Source organism: Lissotriton helveticus, chromosome 8 (assembly GCF_964261635.1).
Source record: "Lissotriton helveticus chromosome 8, aLisHel1.1, whole genome shotgun sequence".
Taxonomy (NCBI): Eukaryota; Metazoa; Chordata; class Amphibia; order Caudata; family Salamandridae; genus Lissotriton; species Lissotriton helveticus.
The window spans coordinates 418,986,460-419,009,388 of NC_136069.1; the positions used below are offsets into that span (position 1 = coordinate 418,986,460).

The 22,929-nt window shown below is 40.5% G+C and overlaps 1 protein-coding gene across 2 annotated transcripts in view; it reads left to right on the forward strand.

Annotated features, from left to right (window-relative positions):
• The first annotated feature begins 315 nt into the window (after nucleotides 1–315).
• INTS6 (integrator complex subunit 6) overlaps nucleotides 316–22,929 on the forward strand; it is a 428,531-nt gene continuing 405,917 nt past the window's right edge. The window contains exons 1-4 of one of the 2 annotated variants that reach the window (XR_013599828.1): nucleotides 325–748; nucleotides 883–960; nucleotides 3,299–3,815; nucleotides 5,192–5,758. Coding sequence is in view for 1 of the 2 variants with exons in the window: in XM_078657272.1 (XP_078513398.1) it covers nucleotides 638–748; nucleotides 883–960; nucleotides 3,299–3,448 (339 nt within the window). In the remaining variant the exon portion in view is untranslated. Of the gene's footprint in view, nucleotides 749–882; nucleotides 961–3,298; nucleotides 3,816–5,191; nucleotides 5,759–22,929 lie in introns of those variants that run through there. The other variant, XM_078657272.1, reaches the window with a different exon arrangement.

The following is a 22,929-nucleotide window of genomic DNA, read 5'->3' on the forward strand; positions in this document are numbered from 1 at the left end:
CGACATCCGCGAGCCGAAAGAAAGACAATGCCTGCGCATGCGCAACGACATGGCGTGTTCGGACCGCCCTCAATGTTTCGTCGATGGACCAAAACCCGCCCACTCCTCCCCTAATGCTCCTCACTCTTTCCGCTCTGCAACCGCCCGCGTTCTAACACGATGACCGGCCAGCTCCTCCCCTGGACAGTTGGCTAGTGCCAGGCGGGCGGGGCATGGGCGGTCCAATGGGCGGGGACGTCAGGCGCGGCCGAGACGTGTCTGCGGAGGGAGGGCCTGCTGCGCCTCCTGCCTGACTTAAAACTAAGGGGCGAGGAGGGGGAACGTTCAGTAGAGGGAAGCGAGAGCGCGAGTCAGTGCAGTGTGTGGGGCTCTGTGAAACTTGTGAGACATCAACAGCGCACTAATAAAGAACAAAAAAGCAGCTCCCCGCCCAAACCCCCCCAGCAGCCCCTCCACCTCATATATAACTAAAGAGAGACCCTGGCGGTGGGCTGGAAGGGGTCCTACTTTAAAAACAAAGGGCGTGTAGGGAGACTAGACTTATCTCTGGGAAGAGTCGACCATGACTCCGAGCTCCTAATATTAAAATACTGCGTGTTGAGTCCATGTAGCCCGGGAGCCCCGCGCTGCCAGCACTATGCCCATTCTACTCTTCCTCATAGATACGTCCGCGTCCATGAATCAGCGCAGCTACCTGGGCACCTCCTATTTGGACACGGCCAAAGGCGCAGTAGAGACTTTCATGAAGGTATGGTACCGGGAGGGTGAGGGGAGCCTGGCTTCGGGAGGGCAGCTGTCCTCCGGACAAGCCGTGAGGTGCAGGCTGGGGCGCTTCGAGTAACGCCGTGTCTTGTTTGTTTTTGTTCTCCCCGTCTCCCGCAGCTGAGATCCAGGGATCCCGCCAGCAGAGGAGACAGGTACATGCTGGTCACTTTCGAGGAGCCGCCGCTAGGGATTAAGGTAAACCCGCCGCCGCCTGGCCCAGCTGGCTGTGTCAGTGGCCGCCCGTCGCCCCTCTGCCCCCCTCCACCGGGGAAGCCGGGGAAAAGAGAGCAGCTAGTCCCGCACGCAAACATGGCCGACATCTTGCTTTCCTCTGCTGTGCAGCAATGTACTGTGGGGGATATTTATTCAACTTAACGCTGACAGTCCCGCTTTATGTTTAAAGGGGAAAGGGCTCGAGGAGGGGCAGGGGGCTGTCAGTCGTTCTTTCGCCTCCGCACACCATAAGAGTGCAGTTGGGTCCAGAGTTAGCTAGTGTTGCTTCTGACAGCAGCACGCGTGCCCCAAGTTCACCTGAGTACAGTTCTTGCAGTTTTTTTTTGTTTCATGTTTTTAAGGTTCTAACTGTTCAAAAACACAACTGCAGTGGGTTGAGCGGGGGAACAGAACTGTATATTCTCTAAAGGCAGTGCTGCTGTTTGTAGGTCCAAGCCTGTTAAATAACATTCATCTTTCAGTGAGACAGAAGAATCAACAAGCATTGCTGTCTCAACGGTGGACCTAAATCGTTCATACAGAGGTGCTAGGAAATGTATAACGTGGCCACCATACCTGTGCATTTAGAGCAGTGGGTTGCCTGCATACTCAGCTGATGACATATATTCGGCAAACGGAGTATTGCTCTCTGGGGCATGTGTATACTTATCTACTGTTTGAGCCACAAGGCATAGTATATTGAAGCTGCCACAGGTTTGTAGCTGTACAGTCCCTAGCTTGCTGTCAGTACTTTAGTTCTACTTCTAACAGTTGTTACTGTTATCGTGAAAGTGAGGTGCAGTAGCCCTTAAGAATAGTGAAGCTTTTTGTTTGGTGAACGTGCTTGCATACACAATATGAAATCCATAGACAAAAAAGTAACATGTTAAGTACCGTTCAGTTTGTATTTACAGATTCTAGTTTAGTGCAAGAGACTACTTGTGATATATTCACTTGGACAACAGCAGTGTATTTGTCACCAGAGCAGAGACTTCAAATAGGGATTGGCAATTACCGTTTTCAGAAGTGCAGCAACCTTTACTGACACCATCTCCCAATGCATCTTTGAATGCTCACCAGGGTTAGGAAACATGTTGCTGGTTTAAAATGGATTCAATTCCTTGACCGCCAGAAGCAATAACTTTGACTCAGTTCTAGCAGCAGGTGTTCCATTACAATTACTTTCCTTGTCCAAAACCTTTATTAGGGTTACCACGTGGTTACCGGACCTCCTCTGATGAGCTCTTATCCATCACCTGTTCCACCTGTAAATCTGGCTTACTTTAATCTTTTCTTCTTTGAAGCACATCTTTCTTGATACTTCACCCTCCCCCCCACGCACACGGCTCCACCAACGTACCCATTGTGTAGTTTTTTGCTAGGTTAAAGCTATGTCTCATACCTAGAGCTAGCCTGATTTGTTATAGACTATATGGATATAACAGTGCTTTGATGCATTATAGGTTGCAACATAGGCATTCGAAATCCTTAATTCTATGCACCCACTGGTGCAGCAATCTGCCTCGAATTGTTATAAGTCCAATATTTTTTCTCCCAACGAGAGCCAATCTGTCCCCCTTTAAGCTAGGTACTGCCAGTTATTTTATTTTGCACAAAAGGCTATGTATCTTAAAGCTGGTACGTTAAACCAACAGCTGTAAAAGTCATGTTCTCTTAAAGTACCAAAAATTACATAAGTCTTCTTATGGTTACAAGTATTTTCATTAGGATTGTCTCCTCCCATTTTCCTTTTCTAAAGTTTGCAGGGAATGCCACCATTGAATCGAAGTCATATTTACTGGCTAATAAAGATGTCTTGCAATCCAGTCCTACTAACACAGTAATTTATTTTAGTCAAAGACTACATTTGTCAACACCTCTTCTCCTTTTCCATTAAAGAGACATTAATATCGGTAGGGAAGTATTTGAATGAGGCAGTTGGTCCAACTCTTCATTAAAATGAATAACCGTTGTTTCCCATGCCCCCTAAAAGGTATTACAAATATTGTGTATTTACCAGCTCTTCTGTTTTTTTATTTAGCGGTGTGGCTATTTGAATCTGTTTTTTGTGGTAGTATATAGTGGTATCGTATATTAGAAAACAATACCTGTTTCGCCACTAGTGGTGGTTTTTCCAAGGTAGAAGTAATCAAGCCCTTCAGACTTCTGTTAAATGAAAATGCTGTAATGCTGCCTATTGATTATTTCTGTGATTGATTAATAAATACGTTTACTATGTTAGATTTAAAAATGCAATGGCGCGTGTCCTCATTTTCCATTTAAAAGCTCAATGATAAGTTTTGTATATTTCTCTTTTCAGGCTGGTTGGAAAGAAAACCATGCAACGTTCATGAACGAACTGAAACATCTTCAAGCTGTAGGACTCACGACTCTTGGCCAATCCCTAAGGACCGCTTTTGATTTATTAAATTTAAATAGATTAGTAACGGGCATAGACAACTATGGGCAGGTAGGTTGAATGTGGACACAAAATGATCTCTTCTGGGAATTTAAAACGTATATAATCATAAACCGCAAACAAAACTTTAGAAAAACATAGTACATGGAGCGCACAGTTAACCTTCATTGACACACATAGTAAAGCACAGAGGACAATTTAAACAATACCTCTGGGACATTTGCCAAAAAACTGAAAATACTTTGCACGCACTATTAGTTTGTGATATATATTACCCACGTGTTGCAATATATTTTACCCACAAGAGGACTGCTTCTGTTTTTGTTTCATGTTAGAATTCCGCTAGTTTTGCTGTACTTTTCATTTTTTTTTGTCCAGTCTCTCTGCCTCCTTTTAGTTGTAATATTAATGTAGTACAGTGAAATAACAGGGGAATCCCTTGGCGGAAACAACTATGACATAAGTCCATATATTAAAACAGGTCTCTAACACACATAATGCATAAACAGAATTTTTTAAAAAATAGTTTTCACTTTTTATTTTTATGTTGAAAAGACATTTAATCAGCGATACAATATATATTTTTTAAAAACAAGTTATAATTTCATTAAAAACATGTACAATATTATCACCACCATATGCATCGGAGGTTCATAAATTTACTGCTGGAACACAATCTTACAGATACAAGCTAGTTGTCATGCTCATCAACTAAATAAAAAAGAGAACAAGGGGAGAGACAAACACAGACAGTACTATTTGTCATCAGGGTCGCACATCTAAACAGATCAATATTAAACTATATCCTGGACCCACTCAATTAATCTTGTCTGCAGGATAAGCTTGGTCACGCGATTGTGCAGGTGTGGGCGTCGACGCGTTTCGATGGCTTTTAACAGTAATATACCATCTTTTTCAAGACTATATAATCAGTCTCTCTTAGTCAAGGGCACTGGTTGGTTACGACTTTAATACAATCCTTATTTCATGTTAATTTTCTGCATCTTCTCTGTGTCTTTTGTATTTGAGGGCATCCTAATATGTGTTAAAACTTGAAATCTAATCCTGATTCTTGGTGCCAATTACTTCAGCATTTGTTTTCACATATTATATTGTCCTCTTATTAAAAACCACTATCCCATTGAGTCTCTTTTTAGTCTCACGGAGGCGGTACAATTACCCGGTCCCTCCGATCTCACGACGACCTCCCAAATTGATGAACCTGGTATTCTCCTCTAAGTTAAGGTCAGCTGAAGTGTCACTGGGGTGGATATGGGTTGATGTCCCAAGTCCCCTATGGTTCTGTTAGGAATCATTCGGTTACTCGGACCTCTTCTCTCCACGCCCAATACGCCTGTGCTCGAAACTTCCGCCCACACCTGCACAATTGCGTGACCAAGCTTATCCTGCAGACAAGATTAATTGAGTGGGTCCAGGATATAGTTTAATATTGGTCTGTTTGGATGTGCGACCCTGATGACAAATAGTACTGTCTGTGTTTGTGTCTCCCCTTGTTCTCTTTTTTATTTAGTTGATGAGCATGACAACTAGCTTGTATCTGTAAGATTGTGTTCCAGCAGTAAATTTATGAACCTCGGATGCATATGGTGGTGATAATATTGTACATGTTTTTAATGAAATTATAACTTGTTGTTTAAAAAAAAAATGTATATTGTATCGCTGATTAAATGTCTTTTTAACATAAAAATAAAAGTGAAAACTATTTTTTTAAACAAATTCTCTGTTTATGCATTGTGTGTGACACCTGTGTTAATATATGGGCTTATGTCATAGTTGTTTCCGCCAAGGGATTCCCCTGTTATTTCACTGTTTGCAAGTATCCTATTCCCCTGGTGTGCAAAGGGGTCTCTCTCGATTATCTCACATATTAATGTAGTAGCAGCCTGGTTTGCGTGTGCTAATTCAACCTTCAGTGCTGTGGAGAATATTCTAGAGGCATAAACTGTGTGTAGGGAATAAGGTGGAACCAAAATGCACACTTGACAAATATTGATGACCTCGTGTAATGGTATTTTTGGTTGATCTAGATTGTAGACATTTATGGCCTTAATTAACTATTTACTCTTCCCTGGCATTTATTTGTTCATTGCTACTTGTTTTCCCATTTAGATATTCAAATTACTTCAAACTGCATATTATTTTTGGTTGAACACTTACTCTAGATGCACTCCTAGTATTGACTGATATCCTCCTGAATCAACAGATTAGTACATTATTTTATTTTCAAAACCTCAATCATTGGTTTTGTTTCATTTGTTTTGTTTCATTTGTATATAGAAAGTTGCTTTGTTGATTAATGCTGCAAGGTGATGAAAACTTGCAGTTGCCTTTTATAATTTATAAGCCTTTTCAGAAGTGTTTTTATTACACACCCCTCACATATTGTGTTTTATAGAAGTTTTCAACTATGGTTTCAATCCAAGGCAGAGTAAATTGTGGTCATTGTTGCTGAGTTGCTTTTTCGGCAGCAGTATTTTGCATGCTAGACATTTAAAATCACAATTGTAGTAGAATTTTCAAGGTCTAGAATGCAAAGCGATGTTGTCCAAAAAGCCAAGACATGGTGGTGGATTAAGGTGTCACACTTGAGGTGGAGATATTTGACAGGTGTGGACAATGTTCACATTCATACTTGTTTTCTCGGGTGTCTGCACATTCCTGTGTAGGAAACTTCCTCTAATATTAGTACATATTTTTCACAAATATTAGTGGGTCACTTCCGTAAACATTTGTGGCTTGTGCCTAAAGCACATGAATTAGTTATACAGGTGTAGACCTTTATATGAGGCTGGAAAATCCAATATAGCGTTCAAGGGGTTAAACAAAGAATTTACATAATTTCGAATGCACTCCATGCCTTTAGTGTTTGACAAGGGCACTTTTGAATTTTCATGCTAAACAAAATTTGAGCGAGACCATGCAACTTTAGTTAAATCTTGTTACCAGGTCCATCGGAAGTTAACCGTATCAGTTACTAAAAGTGACTGCAACTTATGCACATTAATCTAGCGTAAATGTTGTTTCTATTGCACAAGGTTGTATAATCTTGTAATTGCTGATGAAGGGTAGCCAAACATAAAAATCTTTATGCAGTTATTTAAAAAAAAACTTTCTCTTCCACAAGCTTCTCATCTGGCCCTCTGTTAGTGGATAATGCTGAAAATTGTACTTGTACCACCTGATCTTTGTACCGAACGCATAGGTCTCACTCGTTATTTGAATTAGAAATCATTTTGATTTCATTTTCAAATGTGGTTCGGTCTTTATAAGTTTGTCCGGTGCATACATACATCACTAACTTTAAAATCCCTAAAGGGCTTTACCTGCATCCATACACAGCCACATGCAGCTCCTTTTTATTTATGCACCACTTTGAATCAATGCTAAGTTTAATACTGTCATTGGCATATTTATGCATTACTTAGTAGCACGATATGAAAAGGCTAATATGTGCGTTGTGGAAGTTATAAATATTTGCCATGGTGGCCAAAGTTTGTACCCGATTGTGGTTTTGGCACAGATAGTTTACAATGGGATTGATTTCAAACTTGTTATCCAGGAAATATTTCGACTTCAAAAGCCTTTAATCTCCTGTGTTTGGTAAGATGAGTTGCCTACCTGTTGCAGTAGTTCTCTAATGTTGGTGTCCTCTCTAGATTCATATGGGTAGAACTATTCGTTGATGTTGGAAATAGAGGTGGGTGAAAAACTCCGCTCCTCCAGCAGAGTTCGCAGAGTTTTGCCCGCTCCGCTTGTAACACGAAGTTCTGGAAAAAAACGCAGCAAACCACAGCATGATGGGTTATTTTCTTTTTAGCGAATGGCTTGCCAGCGGTAAGTTGGTGAGCGCAAGCAAGAAAATCGAACACTAGACTGCTTCCCGGTGAAATATCTCAATGCGGGCGTGCGCAGCATGTCGCTACCGCTTGCTTTGGGGAAGCTGCAGCTAGAGTAGAAAATCTATGCAAGCAGCAGAAATGTGCAGCTCCATCTGGCTCTTCGTGGTGTCTCAGTTGTGCCGATTTTACAGGGCAGGACAAGCTCCCGGCGCTAAAAATCAGCTCAAGAATTGCAACGTAAGCGTTCTGCTGCTTGCGAAATGTCAGACTTTTTAGACAACTATGCAGATTTCCGTGAAGTGAAATTCTGAGAGTTCTGCCACCCCTAGTTGGAAACTGTTCCAGGGTTTTTAATCTTGGAAGTATAACATACTAGGTGCTTATCTTGGTCTGTCCTAATTAAAGCAGTAAAACACGAAGTAGATTGACTCATCTTGTGTATCCTTATTTACGAGCACTTAATCCTAGTCGTGACACTCTTTCCTCCACTCTCCAAGGTACATGAAAGGCTATCTCTTTGCTCAAAAAAGAGGAAATCTGCCTAAAAATCCCATGCTTCAGAGGAAAAAAAACTTTACTGACATAGGGTGTACCCACAGAATCTTATACTTTCACAATAGAGGAACTTCTAGCGCCATTTACTATCCTAATCTGCAAAGTGCTGAAATGCATCTGTTTCAATGGTTACCGATGCTAAATGTTCACTTTATGTGATGTATAATATGACTCTATTCTTTTTCATTGACAATAATTCTCTTATTACACTCTGCCAATCTCTTATCCCAATACACAAATGTTTGCCTGCATTTGATGACATCTGTTGTCAGTTCTTACATATGCAGAATTTTGTAATCCTACCTTTTTTACTCTGGCTTAAGGAAGTGCTCTAATTTACTTAACTGACCTTTAAAATAATAGCCTTTATGTTGCCATATCTTTTGTCTAGTATACCAGTACACAGGCTCCTCGCTCCCAGTTGCATCATCTGACCCATTGGATACATCTGCATGCATAATGCAAACCCAACTGGAGGCTTAAAACCATCTACGTTGATGCAGAGAAAACATTTCGCCTGTTAAAAATTTGTGGTGGTCAATATTAATTTCTTCCTTGGTTCCATTTCACAAGCTGGACACACCAATTAGAGATCAGGATTCTCATAAACAATACAGAAATGCACCAAGTATAAAACCAATAGGTCAGTAAAATAGCCTCATATAGTATTGTTCGACATTTAACTCAACAGTGGTAACTTTCCAGTACCAATGCCAGATTGCGCCACATGTTTATCTAGGACACTGCTAAGTAGTGAATAGTACTTTTTCAACCTGCTAGTGAAAATGTAGATCCAAGATTTATCCTAAACTTAGTAGGGAAGATAATACATGATTGGAGTTCTGCCATTAAATGACTTTTTTTCTTGGCAGCGAAGTTGGCTAGCTAAATAATCCATGTTTGGACTGGTAAGTAGGGGAAAGCTTGTGAATAGCTTTCCATATGAGACCTCACCTTAGTATTTTTGTTCTTCACTCAATATTCAGTTGACCGTATTACCCATCGATCAGCCTTGTATTATTATTTTGCATCTTTTGTAGCTTTAACACTTCTTTGTCTAAGTTTTATTAACATAATCTAGAAAATATCTGTTTTGACCACCAATAAAAGCTCTAGGCACAGTATAGGACACATTTTAATACGTATGATGGTAGTGTGCCATTGTACTTATGGGCATGAAATTCAAATGTTAATTTTCAACCATTCACACTTTGCATACTGCTGCAGAAATGTGTTGAAGAAATTTTAAAGTGCATGTTAATCCAGTGGCAGTAATCGGTGTTTCTTTGTCATGTACAATGACCGTATGCCTGTCATTGATGTTACCGGTTCTTTAACTTTCTAATATCTTGAAGATTCGCACTTGAATTATTCCCCTTTGTAAAGTTATAAACTCCTAAAGGTCTTAAAGCATTGAAATTGGACGATGATATCTAAAGCCCTTCACACTCGTCTTACAAATGTCTAAAACTTCTAATCCACTTTTATTGGATTTATATCAGCACTTCAAACTTGAAATTATCATTGCACATTATCTTTCCAGACAAACCTTCAGATTATTTACTGACAGCATGTTAGAGTGAAACTTTACATTCTCATGGATACTGCACAGTATTAATGCCATATAATTGACACGGAAATACCGCCAAGATTGAGTATTTCCAGTTTTGCAAGTGTGTGTTTAGTTGGAAAACGTGCCTTGATGCCATGGAAATAGTTGTTGGTACAGTGTGATTAACATAACATTTGAGATGTAAGACCATAGTCTTCCATCACTTAGGTAGGAGCATGTATTTGTTTAAAAAGGGCAAACAGGACAAAGTCCCAAAAGTCTCTGGCATGAAAGGGCCGTAGCAGAACCGTTTTACTGATTCATGCAAGAAGGAAGCAGTTCATTCCAAGGGCCCTATCCCGAATTCTGTTAATTCATCTAGATTTTCATGGATATCCCTTTAGATCACTTATCAGGGGGAGATCCAGTTGAATCAAAGCAGTAACATGGACTATTATCACCTTTCCCATTTATTGTAAGGTAGACCAGGAACTAAAGATAGATGAATCAAGCTTGAGTAGAAAGTATGGGACCCTCCTTCAATCAGGGCAAGGCCTCCTCTTAAGAGAGGAATTAACACTAAGTGCTCAGGCATTGATTGTGTTTAATGTTGGTCATTAGCAAATATAAAAAAAAAAAAAACCTTTCTGGCTGGTATCTGAACAGAGCAAAACATGATAAACATTCTGTTGTGTGTAGTTCTTGACTATTTGGTTACTACATACCCGGTTTACAATGTAACAGCCGTTGTGGACTTATTTTGCAATTTTCTTTGATTATGGATAACCTTAGTAAAGACCATGCGTGGCTCATCTAGGTAAACTCGGTTGTTAGCTTCCGTGATTTGTACAGAAAATGATTTTCACATTCTCATATAAGAATGTTTTCAGTTCCTTGCCTCTCAACTGATTTACTGGACTGTAATAACCTCTGAAATTTCACATTACTCTCTACTTTTTACCTGTTCAAAATGAAGTCCAAAGTAGTTGTCATGACTTGCTTTCTTTTGTCTACCTCTAGTTTGGTCTATCCTTTTATTCATGTACGTTTATTATATTGGATAATTTACATTGCATTGATTTGTTTTTTCAATATCCAGTCAAAAACCTGAATGCTAAAAACAAATATGAATTAACCCGGCGTAATGTACACATTGTTTCTGGAGCAGTGAAATCCCTGGGTTAGTTACATTTAATATACCATTGCACAAGAATTAATTTTCACCGTCTGCTCTACATTGATTCCACAATGTGTCCGAAATACTACAACAGACCACACATTTTATTTCTCAAAATTTGTGTTTTTAGTTTGAAAATTGCATTTTGTTTCAAAAACAAGCTATTGTCATGTTGAGGGGTTTATTACTTTTTTCCCTTTTTCTTCTGCAATTTATATGCAGTGCGGCTGATTTCAATAATCTTTCGGGCTGCCTATTCTGGTTGTGTACTATGATTATAAATGAAATTAGTTTCACAAAGACCGATATTGTGGAAAGAACTGTTTACTGAAAACAAGGTGTTTATGTGAATACTACTCCTGCGCTATGGTTTAGTTAGAATTGAGGTTTAACTTTCTTTTTTGTTAAAAATGTGTCTTCTTTTCATAGGCACTGAAAGGTAATGCGCATGAACAGATCATTTCCCATCATAGCACAACCCCGTCAGCCCTGCCTGAATGATTTTACTGTAGTGCAATTAAAATTGTCTTGAACAATTATCTTTAAAAAATACATGGGTTAGCCTAATCCCTCTCCTTAAATTTCTATAACATTGATTAAGGTACTTAACAAAGCTATTTAACCTGTTTATTTTTGTATTCAGTTTATCATTCTGGTGCCTGCTTCCTCTCGCCTTTCCTTCTGGCTGGTCGTGGTCTGGTGTACCAGCTCCAACCTTGCACTGCTGGACCGACTGAACATCCCGTGGTTTAGCTCCACCAGGTTGACTGTGTCAGGGGTACACTGACCGGGACACCAGAACCAGCTGTGTTATGAAAAGGAGACGCGAAGTAGAGCCCTTTCAGAGCCGACATTCGCAGCAAGGCATGTTTTTCCCACACTCAACAGCATCCATGGCTGCGTGGTTCTACAGTGGTGGAGTGAAATGCAATCCTCTGCATAATTCAGCTTATCTTGCTGTTGGTTTCACCTGCAGATCTCCCCAGTGGTTGCTTAAGTATCCTACACAGCACTTCGAGATCTCACCAGCTGGATGTCAGCATTAGTTTGGGATTTGAGCGCTGGTTTCCTGCTTGGAAGCATGCGATCCTACCAATTACCCTGTTTTTAAATGTAATAAGTGGTATGCCTTTACACTGTGCTTACATGAAAATTGTTTTTCTTAACATCAACTAGTTTTGCAGTGTTGGTATAAAGTGAATGTTGTTAGACTACCAGTCTTTAAACATTTGTCTTTGCTTTGGACAAATCCACACACCCACCATTCTATGTTCCCTGTTTTCAGAGAGTTTTTATAAAATTAAGTGTAACAAAACTCGTTTGCAAATAAGGCACATAGGTGGATAATTAATTTTAAATACAAAGTAATGTAGACATATTGTAAAGGCTGGAAGAATACATTTACACAGTTCTTTTGTCAATGTGAAAGGTACAAAAAAGTTTCACTTGCTCGATATTTTTTTTTTCCTGCACTAGAGCAATCGGAAGTCCATTCACAATTTCTCACAAGTTGTTTTATTAACACACTGACGTTTTTCTGAAAAGCAGGTTTGTAGTAGACTACGACCAGTGGTTTTTGCCACAATTTAATATGAGCATACTCTTGGATAGAAAATGACTTACTGTGACATCAGTGATGATTACACAGTGGAGGTGTTATCTAACATTGCTGGAATGTCAAACACATTTCAATTCACAGCATCTTCTGTGAAGTACTAATTATATAAATGACCTTAAAATTGCATGGGCCAGTTCAAAGACAGACGTTCAAGAGGCTGACAGTACTGAGAGACAAGAAAACATTTTGGTATCAGTTTCTAAGAATATGAACTTTTTTTAGCACATTACGTTAAGGGTTTACATGTTTTTGCTTCTTTTTATAAATGGTTAATAGTCACGCCCCTTAAATATAGTTAATGACTAATTGTTCAACACCATTTTAATTGCACAGTAAAATTACGTTGATTTGCAACATTGATTTTGTGGTCATAACATCAATGAAAATGGAGTTTACTATTTAATTTTTGGTTTTAAAACTTAGGTTTTATGTTGTACTTTCTTTAAAAGCATAGCATGAAAACCACCATACTGCTATCCTTGGCTTCAGATTCATAGCCTCAACGCAGGATGTCAGGGAGAAAATAGTTTTCCTATTTGGTCACTTGATTCCTGTTTTGTTCTCTGATATGCAGTTTTCCCCAAACATTTTCCAAGGCCCGCCTTGCTGCCGTTTCTATTTTTTTTATCAAAGTCGCACATTTTGAGAATCTTAAATAGATTCTTGAATTTGTGCTGCTTTAGGTATTCCATCTGTAGAAAATGTCACATTTGGCTGTCTGATGACATGTTTAGAAGGACGTCTTGTCTGGCAAGCTCAGATTTGCGACTAGAAGTTTGATGGAGAACTTTTCATCGCCCTTTTTTCTAGAACATCTCTGATCTTGTGTAATGTTTTTTTTAACAGAAGTCCTGAATTAAAAAAACCTTAGTCAATGCAGACTGATCTTTATTGTTGCACAAAGGCAGAGTCCCAACTTTTCCAAAAGGAGACTGGCTCTGAAATCTCACACTAATAAAAGAAAATGAATTGGACTTATCAAAGAAATGGGCTCAGTATACTAACCAATACAGTCTTCCAAAAGGGTTGTTTTCTGTACTCTCTAAATCTGTGAGATGCTTCTCATGAGATCGTAGGTCTGCATAGAGGCAGACAATTACTATTTTTCGGTCTGGCTTACAGAAAACTCTAGCCTTTTCACCTGCGTCATGATTTTCAAACCTTATCACCCTAAACATGCAGCCTGGGGTGTGTCAGATCATCCTTCTTACATTGGTCTGTTGCAGTTTACATTCTGCTTCTGCCCCTCACACCCTACAGCATTGGGAAGTAGGTTGACTCCCTCCAGTCATTGGCTCTCTTCACTGTGACAGCATTTTGCTCTTGCACATGTGATCATCCACACAGAAAGCAGTCCACTACAGAGCTATGGCTGGTAGGCCAATTACAGCTTTGATTTGCTTCTCCATTCCTTCCATGATTTTGAACATTCTATTGCAATTGTTAATTTTTCATTTATTTTTATTTTGTAAACCTATGCTTGCCACCTTTTAGATACATGTTTAAAGTCTATTGCTTATGTTAGCAATAAAAATGCAGGTTTGCCTAGGCCAGAGTTGTTGTAAAAAGATTGGCTAGCATGGCATTACACTACTTCACAATCTAATAAGATTAAATACTTTGAATCTCGTTCCAAGATCATGCACACATCATAATGCAGTTTCTTTATGGCTCTAAGTTTATATAATTTGTTCAGCTTCCTACCTGTTGTCTCAGGCATTCTTATTATGGATGCATTGATGGCTGCAGTCTCATACCCTTCCTGTAGTAGTGGGGGAACAGGCATTGTCCTTTGCAGCATTTCTCTTTGACTGTGGTTGTGTTATTGACATTTGTGGGACGTACTGTGTGCTATCGATACGGTATTGCAATGCCATCGGTAATTAATGGGCAATTTTCCAAAGTGGTGTCTGATTAGTCCTATGAGGATGTTCTACTGATAAATGGATATGTTCCTGTGTGGGGAATATTATCTTTCTTGAGCTGAAGGCGAATGTTCTGCTGGTTGTTGGATGAGACCATAGTATTTTTCAGCCGGTACTTCCAGTAGCCAGTTTTCGGCATATTTTGGATGTGTTGATTGCAAGGAGCTTCTTTCTAATGTCGTCAATTGTATGACAGTTCAGTGTGTGTCTGGGGGAGGTTGCTGATGAGGGTACAGTGATGAGAATATTGTTTACTGTGGTGAATGCCAGTACCTTGTTCGTTCTGTAGTGTAGTGTTGGATGTTGTGTATATGTGGTGTGTACTGTTGAGTAAAGTGATTCTCATTGGGGAGGGGCTTGGTGGGATAGTCGCTAGTAACTCAAAATGTGAATTGATAAGGCGAGAGTACATATTGCTGAGGTAAGAGAGGACGAGGTGGGGAAGCTGTGGACAGTTGCAGAATGGGGACAGATGGTAGCAGTGAGAAGTGCTAGGAGTAGTTTCTGTTGCTACCGGCTGCATCATTGAAGCGATAAGGAGTCTATTTTGCCTATTAATATCCTCCTGCCGGCTGTGATGTGGACTTGGAATATTTTTTCTTTGCTACTTGTAATTTTGAGTCTTCAAGGATAACAGTACAACTGGTTTTTTTATCAGATGGAAGCAAGAGAAAGAATGACCCACACTGTCACAAGATCTGTGTTTGGCTGACTTTGGCCTATATAACCAAATATCATTTCAGTTGCCCTAGACTTGCCTAACCGGTAGGTAGTCAGGCCGAAATAACTTGCTTGAGAAAACATTTTTTGGTGGAGGCGGGTTTGTGTGTGCAAATAACATTCTGCATTTCATCTCCGTTTTATAGGGCACAATGGAAATAATCCCTTTGGCAAAGGACGAGAATCACACATGCCAAAACAATGTTGTTTCTAGACAGTCACGGAATCTGGATCTTTGCATAGGTTTCTTTTGACTATCTGGTGCAGGACATTTATGTGCGTTTCCGATGACAGCTTTTGGTGAACAGAACAATTTCTGCTATGGTGCTCCTAGCGTCTCCTGTGTGGCAACTGTGTTACCCATTGTTAATAAGATTGTTGTTTACCCCTCAATAGATGTAGTCAAATACATGTTGTGTACTCCTGAATCATTGATGTATTTTACATGAGTACTTAGCTCTGAGATCTTGATATATGGGAATTTAAACCTTCACATCTGCATGGAGGCATTAATAGACCTTCACCAGAGCTTCATTTTCATCCCTTTAGGTGAGTTTTGAGTGCAGTATTTGTCAGAAGGGTTTAACCAGTTGCAGGGTCAAGTGGTAGACTTGAAGCCTGTTTGTTACACTGAGCATTATTGGGCATTTCTCTTCTACTCTTTCTGCTGCAATAGTCCTCCAAAATTCTTGTCAGGCTCACTGGCAGTTCCCAAGTCAAGATAAAAGCCGTTGTCCGAGTAAGGCAGAGGAAGCTTATTGTCTGCCTCAGAATCACGATCTTCTGTGCGTCCATCATATAGCCCAGTCTGTTATACTTCTGACTTTCTTTCCTCCTCCTCATCCTTGCAAACAGAAGGAGAGGCTGCATAGACTGGCTGCTAGTCTTTATACTTCATCAACCACACTTTACTGCACAGGGTGGATGAACATCCCTTTGTAGGGTTTACTGGATCCAAGAAGGAAATATGGTGAGACACACTTGGTTTCTTATTGGGTCATCCTGTGTAGCGAGATTTGTCATGCCTTTGCCAAGAATTACCTTCCAGTGGATATTTGTTTCTGCTCAATTAGGGCAATTACTGTTCTCGCAACTTTCACCATGGGCATTCCGGTTGCTGCTATTTGCTATTCTCATCCCCACCTGCAAGAAGGTATTTCCTATGGGGTTTCCTAAGGTGGGGTAATCCACAGGAAGATTAATCATTCAAAAGGAAGTTACTTACCTTCAGTAACAATAGTTTTGATGGCTACATAGTCTTCCTGCAGATTCCTCCTCCCAGGTTTAAGAACCAATGGGCAGTCATGTTTGGGCTACTGTTGCTTTCGTGGATCCGCTCTCCATTCCTCTAAATGCTTAGCTGGGGCCCAGAAAAATGGACTTGCATTGGCGCACAGGTTGTTGTCTATTATATGCTGATGATATCTTTAGCAGGTAGAGTTGTCTGGAACAACATGGCACCACCTAGCGGTGCTCTTAGCTTCTGGTGGGTGTGGGGAGGAAGTTGAGGGAAGGACCAGTTTGGCATGTGAAAATTATTCTTAAGGTACAGAATCTTTGGGATGATTATGCATCCACTAGAAATATTGTTACACAAGGTAAGTAACATTTGCCTCTATACACAGTCATTCTTTTTATGACGAAAAGGGTTATTCTTGTTTCTATACAGAACAAGCAATTCTCAACTACTCATGCTTTATTTTGTCAATGTTTCTGACAATATTTCTGTATTGTAATGCATAATGGATAGTAATTTATGGCCAGACTAGACTTCCCTCATGCTACACACAAGGGATTCCCGCAGAGATGAGGGCCAAAAACTATTGTGCATGCACTGTCTACTCAAATGTACTAGATTTTCTTTTTAATCTTTTGATATGATGGTGATGCAATGTGTCACACTATATTGTATTGAGTGATCAAGCTGTATCTTCTTACTTGGTAAAAAAATTCTATGACATTATGAATACTTCAAATTTCCCTCATTTCATGTATTTTTCCCCCCACAGTCATACCTTTGAAGAAGCATTCTAAACCTTAAACCTTCACTTAAATCAAAAGTAAGAATGTGTGCGGGAAAAAAAAAGAAAACATGAAATAAGGGAAATTTGAAGTATTCTTCATTGTAGTGCTTTTCATGTTCTCCTCTTTTACTGCTTTCATTCATTCAACTTATTTGCCCATCTCTACTGAATACTATCGAAGACATGTTCCGCCTGAGAGTTGTCATTCATATGTCTTTTATGCAGCAATTTAGGAAACCAGCTGTTTTTTTTTTTTTTTACAACTCTTATCTTCTGCTGGTTTGTGGTCTCTCGCTATTCTGAAATCCTGACTCTCCCAACTCTGATTTAGACAACATCCCAAATGAGACAAGACTACCTTTATCTTTAATTAGTTGAATATTTTGTCATTTCTTTCTTTTCATAAGATAGATGCTCTGCACGTGCTTTTCAGTGTGCTACCACCCTCCCTGCATAATTGCTGCATCACCAAATGTCACCACCCAGATTTGTTTTGTCTTCCTATCAATGGGGCCGGGGGTTTCTGGGCTTCCCGCAAAGAATAAACTGGTTGCTTCAGTAAGTTGATGAACTGGAACTTACCAAGCAGAATGGGGCTTGTAAGAGCAGTGAATGTTTCACAGGCTGAGCATGGGCTGTCGGCGGATTTCACAGTTGCTAGTTTGGAGAGCTAGTTTGGAGAGCTGGTTGGAGGAGCTTCTGTTAGCAACTTTGAAAACCAGTATCAGCAATTTGAGCAGGGGCCAGTATTTTTTGTCTTCAGCCACCCAACCTGATGGTCATGGGCTGTGGTATAGGTAAGCCAGGACAAAGTTGCACCTGTCTCATTTGGGAAGGTTGAGAAGTTTGTCAAGTGGGGAGAAATAGATGCACAGAGTATTGCAGTAGTTGCCTGCTTAAGACGAGTGTGATTGTCAGTGATTTGGCTGTTACGGTGAATACCTGGTTGCCATGGCATTTACATGCGAGTCACACCACATGGCCTTGTGGTCTCCGTATCTGTTAGGAATGTAGGTGCAGAGGTGACAGGAAAATAGTTTTTCTTAAGAATTCAGCATAGCAAAAAAATCAAATCTTGCTGTGGATGGCTGTTGGGCAATCAGAGGTTTTAAAGAAGTTGAGCAGTGAAGGGTTGAAAAAGAAAGGTTTGCATTTCATCCACACAGGTGACAGGAGAATCCAAAACGATCCTGTCACCTAGGTGCTGTAGAGTGAACTTAAGATTTACCCTAGAACTGAGCCTTGTGGGGGCGAGCGGCAGAAGATAGGGATTTGATATGGAACTTGAAACCCTGAACAGACTGTCAGGGTATGAGAGGTGGACAAAGGCTGAGACAGTAACTCCTAGAATTTTTAATGTGGAGTGATTAACGCTATGGAGCATTGTGGTGGGGTCTAGGGAATATAGATGAAAGATAGTGGTGGAGATTGACAGGGGTAATAAAGTTCCTGTAAACTGAACAGCTCAGGCTCCCCATTGAAAGTACTGGGCTGATTCTGGTGAGAAAGCATGCAAGGGTGTTGACTTAAATGTTTCAGGTATTTATTATTTAGAAGGAAGTTGCGAGACCATGGTAGCTGGAGAGGTTGGAGGATTCGTTAGTCACTTTTTATTTTTTATTAAACAGGAAATTTTATGGATAAGGGCCTGGTAGTAAGGGCATGGTTATAGAATAAGGTCAATTAACCAAAACAGAGCACCCCTCCAACCAATGGGGCACGGTTAATAAACAAGAAACAACAATATTGCCCCCATAGGTATTGCTGAAAACCCCCCAATATTTTTTCAATCTACTAAATGCTGTGGATTGAATGCTTTGATATTATTTCAGCAAACTAGTGAACTATTGGCCTTGACTTTTCCACTTCTTGTCTTACCTTATTTTTCTGAATCAACAAAACACCCCATGGTATTTCTGTAATAACAAACTCATTCAATCCACAACACACTGTAGATGTTGTGGATTTATAAAAAGATGTGTTGTGCATGTTGTGTACAACATTGTGGATTGAAGACTATTTTGTTATTTCAGCAATACTTAGGGAGGCTTTGTTGGTTCTGAAGAATTAAGGTCAGACACAACTTGGAAGGTCAAGGCCAAGAGTTTACTAGTTTGGTGGCCTCATTTAGGCACAGAATGAAATTACAGGTTTAAATATAGGCATTAACTCTGCAGGTTATTTGGGGTTGGTGGGAAAACAGAGAGGAGTTCTGAATTGGAGAGATGTCAGGAATTTAGGTAAAATAGAGGGTAGCAAGAATGGTTTCATTATTTAGATTTTATAATATGCAGGGATGAGATCCAGCCACCTGGGTCCTTTGTGCTACTGGTTTTGCTCAACCCACAATATAAGTTGCTAGCGTTTAAGGTCTCATTGAGTCAGTAGTGACACTGATCTAGCGATGGGGGGGTATGGCACAGTTGGGACTGAACGTGTCCAGAGAGATTAATGCAAGAGTATAGTTCATTATCTGGTCAAATTAGGTAGATTCGAGGAGTTGCTCAAAGCTGGTTTGTTACTGGAATGGTGTCTAGGGAGTCCTTCTGTGGAGTGATTATGGTCTTGTTCGCAGCCACTCAGGGAAGAGCGTTCCTGACTGACCCAAATGAAATTCTTGACTTAGGAGGATGGTTTGATCTTCGGGCAGGATATGAAGTTACTTGTTGAGATCTGGGAAATACTGGTTTGTGCGGGTGGTGACTTGTTTGTAAAGTAGTAAGTGATTGGAGGGAAGGTGGAAAACACATGGTAATTTGCTGGAGATTGTTTAGGTTGAGCTCCCAAGGAATGGACTTAGTAATGGTGATTCCAGGAGAACGAACATAAACTCCACAAACTGTATATTCCAGGTGGGCATTGAACAGCTACAGTGTGATCAGTGACTGGTGATAATGTTTGAGAGTTCAGGTGTCTGATTTTGTATTGGGTGTAGTGACTTACTGAATAACAGGTCCACTCCTCACTTAAGTTAGTACTGCGTAGTAAGATTGCATGGTCTGTGTGAAGAGCTGCTGTAGTTGCAATATTTTTGATCATTACAGCCTTGCAGTTTAGTGGGAGGTGAAGACAAGTCAGTGTTCCATGCTGTAAGGTCCATGTTCCAGATTCTACAGGCAAAATGAAAAGTTAAATGTTTAGTTGGTGCCTTTGTGGACAAGGGGTTGTTTCATGTTTGAGAGAGATAGAGGAGGTGGGTTGTTTGGACTCATGGTGAGGTTGGGGTGGAAACATCATAAGTCCGCAAAAGCCACGGTTCCCTTGATGTCATCCAATTCCTACTTTTTAATGAAGCATTCTTTCGAATCTGCCTCAGAGAGCTAACGCAATGTATTAAGTCATGTCTCCTTGACATCCGTGCTTCCTCATTAGTCACCAAGGACATATTGAGTCCTGGCTGTCCTTTCGATATGGACATTGAGCGTTGTCTTTGATGCTTTTACCTTGTCTGGTGTATGTCCTCCTCACGAGAGCTTCTAGTTTAAATCCATTTTGTTTTCTTGTACATCACTATGTACATGTAGGTGCCATCTCCTGGAAGTATGTCATGGCCTGTTTTGACATCGCCTACTGTCTTATCTTTGGTCACCTGTAAGTGGCATTCTATAGAAGAAGGTGGGAAAACAAACATAAGGCAGGGCAGACATTTGAGCATAAACGGGGATTAAAGAAGAGGAAATGGGGGGGAAAAGCTATAGAGGAGCAGGAAAAAAGTTAGGTTTCCATGAAACCCTTGTTCATTCAAGGGTTGACCTCCACATCACAAGTGAATATTTTTTACATTGTAACAATCCATACCTTTCATCAGGGTAATTTTGGAAAAACATTAAAACTGTATCTGCTAAGGTCCCTTAAAGTCCATAAGAGAACAGATCCTCCATTGTCTGAAAGAAAAAAAGCTTGTCAAGTATAATTATGAAGCGGAGGAGTCAAATACTCTAGAATTTGAAAAGCAACATGGCCCACTGCTCCAGGAATTCTGATAAATGGATTTTTACCCTGCACCCAATCGGGTGCCAATTTGTGTACGACCGAACTCCTGCTTTTAAGGGCATTGTCTTGTACATTGTACTAATGCATGGACTAAATATTGAGTTTGATTATTTATAGATGTTGATGAACAGTGGTTTCTGTTCACTTTGAAATTAAATTGGAGACATAGAGATGTGTTGCCTACTCCAGTACTGCCCCAGGTTATCTGGAGGAAGGGACTAGCACTTATTAAAATCTAGAATTACTGGTTTGGCCCTGTATACCTGGTCACAATATGAACCCACAGATCATGCTATGCAGTGTACTACTTGTGAAGCATTCTAAGGAAGTGACAACTTGAAAGTTCTTGGTGACGTGCCTGCTGCATAAGGAAAGAAAATTGCCAACACTACTCAATTATTTAGCTACAAGCTCCATATTACTTCTAGCTAGGTAACATATGGAATTGTAGGAAGGGGAAGCTAAACAATTGTAACTTTTTTTCTGGTAGACACAAGTATGGGTTCACTTGACCTGGCATGCTAAAGATTTTGTAATTTGAACAACAAGTAATCTACAAGGAGTGCTGACTTTAGGCCCAGGTGTTTCACATTACCTCTACTTGTGTGGATTTGCCATTGGTGTGGACAGCATGCTCACAAGTCAGTAAATGTGATAGTTACAAGAGAAAGTGCATGTGAAACAGGATGATAGTTTGGGGAGTTTGAGGAATTAAAGTACTAGTCACTGCCTTGGTTTCTATGTCTGTACCCAGAGACATCCTGTAGGTATGCTCAAATCTACAAAAAGAGGGACCGCAAGGGTTAAGGTTTATAAACTGAAAAGTGGATGCCAAACAAGGGGATCACAACACAAACTAGCCTGACCATCTACAGTTTCCAGTAAGTGCCATTACTAAGGTCAAACAGGAACATGTAAGTAACTCCTCATACATAGAAGCAGTAGTTCAGAATAGCAGTTTTAGTGGACATTATTTTAAATCAAAGTGCAAGTTATTTCCTTTGCTTGTTGGATTTCTAGGGGACCTAATTTAAGATCTTTGTCTATATGAAGCATTCCAGGTATTTAGAGCTCATGCTGGGAGAAAAGCCTAGAATTGTACTGTTTTTCTCTTTGGACTTAGGTTGCACTGAGGAGTCCCTTTAAGTGTTCTAGCACCAGTAGTTGCCTATGTATGGAAACAAGGAATACATGTATATTCCTGTAAGGATAGTTGTTTAATTCATGCCTCCTCACATAATTATTTACAACAAGGGGTGGTGATGGACAGAGTCTCTGAATTAAGCAGAGTACTCTCACCCAGTCAAGAGATCAGGGCTAGATCCAACACCGTAGGAAGGGTATGCTCAGACATGAGTCCCTTGCTCACTGCACCATCAGGATTCAAGCAAGCCGGGCCGAAGACGGCTGTAATGCCAGAAACTGGTCCCCGGAAGCTTGTTTCCTTTCCAGTGAAGAATTGGCTTGGTAGTTTGGTCTGCCCTGTTCCCATGATGCACTGGGCCAGGGACAGACTAATTTGCATATAGCCAGGTTCTGAACTGGGATGGTGCAGTGAGCTAAAAAACGGTGATGGATCAAGCCCTGATCTCTTGACTGGGTAGGAGTGTTCTGATTAACTCAGATACTCTGTCCATCACCACCCCCTTTTTGAAATTATTTTGGCCACCATGAGTGTGGAAGGGTATGCTCAGACACGAGTCCCTTGCTCACTGCACCATCAGGATTCAAGCAAGCCGGGCCGAAGACGGCTGTAATGCCAGAAACCGGTCCCCGGAAGCTTGTTTCCTTTCCAGTGAAGAATTGGCTTGGTAGTTTGGTCTGCCCTGTTCCCATGATGCACTGGGCCAGGGACAGACTAATTTGCATATAGCCAGGTTCTGAACTGGGATGGTGCAGTGAGCTAAAAAACGGTGATGGATCAAGCCCTGATCTCTTGACTGGGTAGGAGTGTTCTGATTAACTCAGATACTCTGTCCATCACCACCCCCTTTTTGAAATTATTTTGGCCACCATGAGTGTGGAAGGGTATGCTCAGACATGAGTCCCTTGCTCACTGCACCATCAGGATTCAAGCAAGCCGGGCCGAAGACGGCTGTAATGCCAGA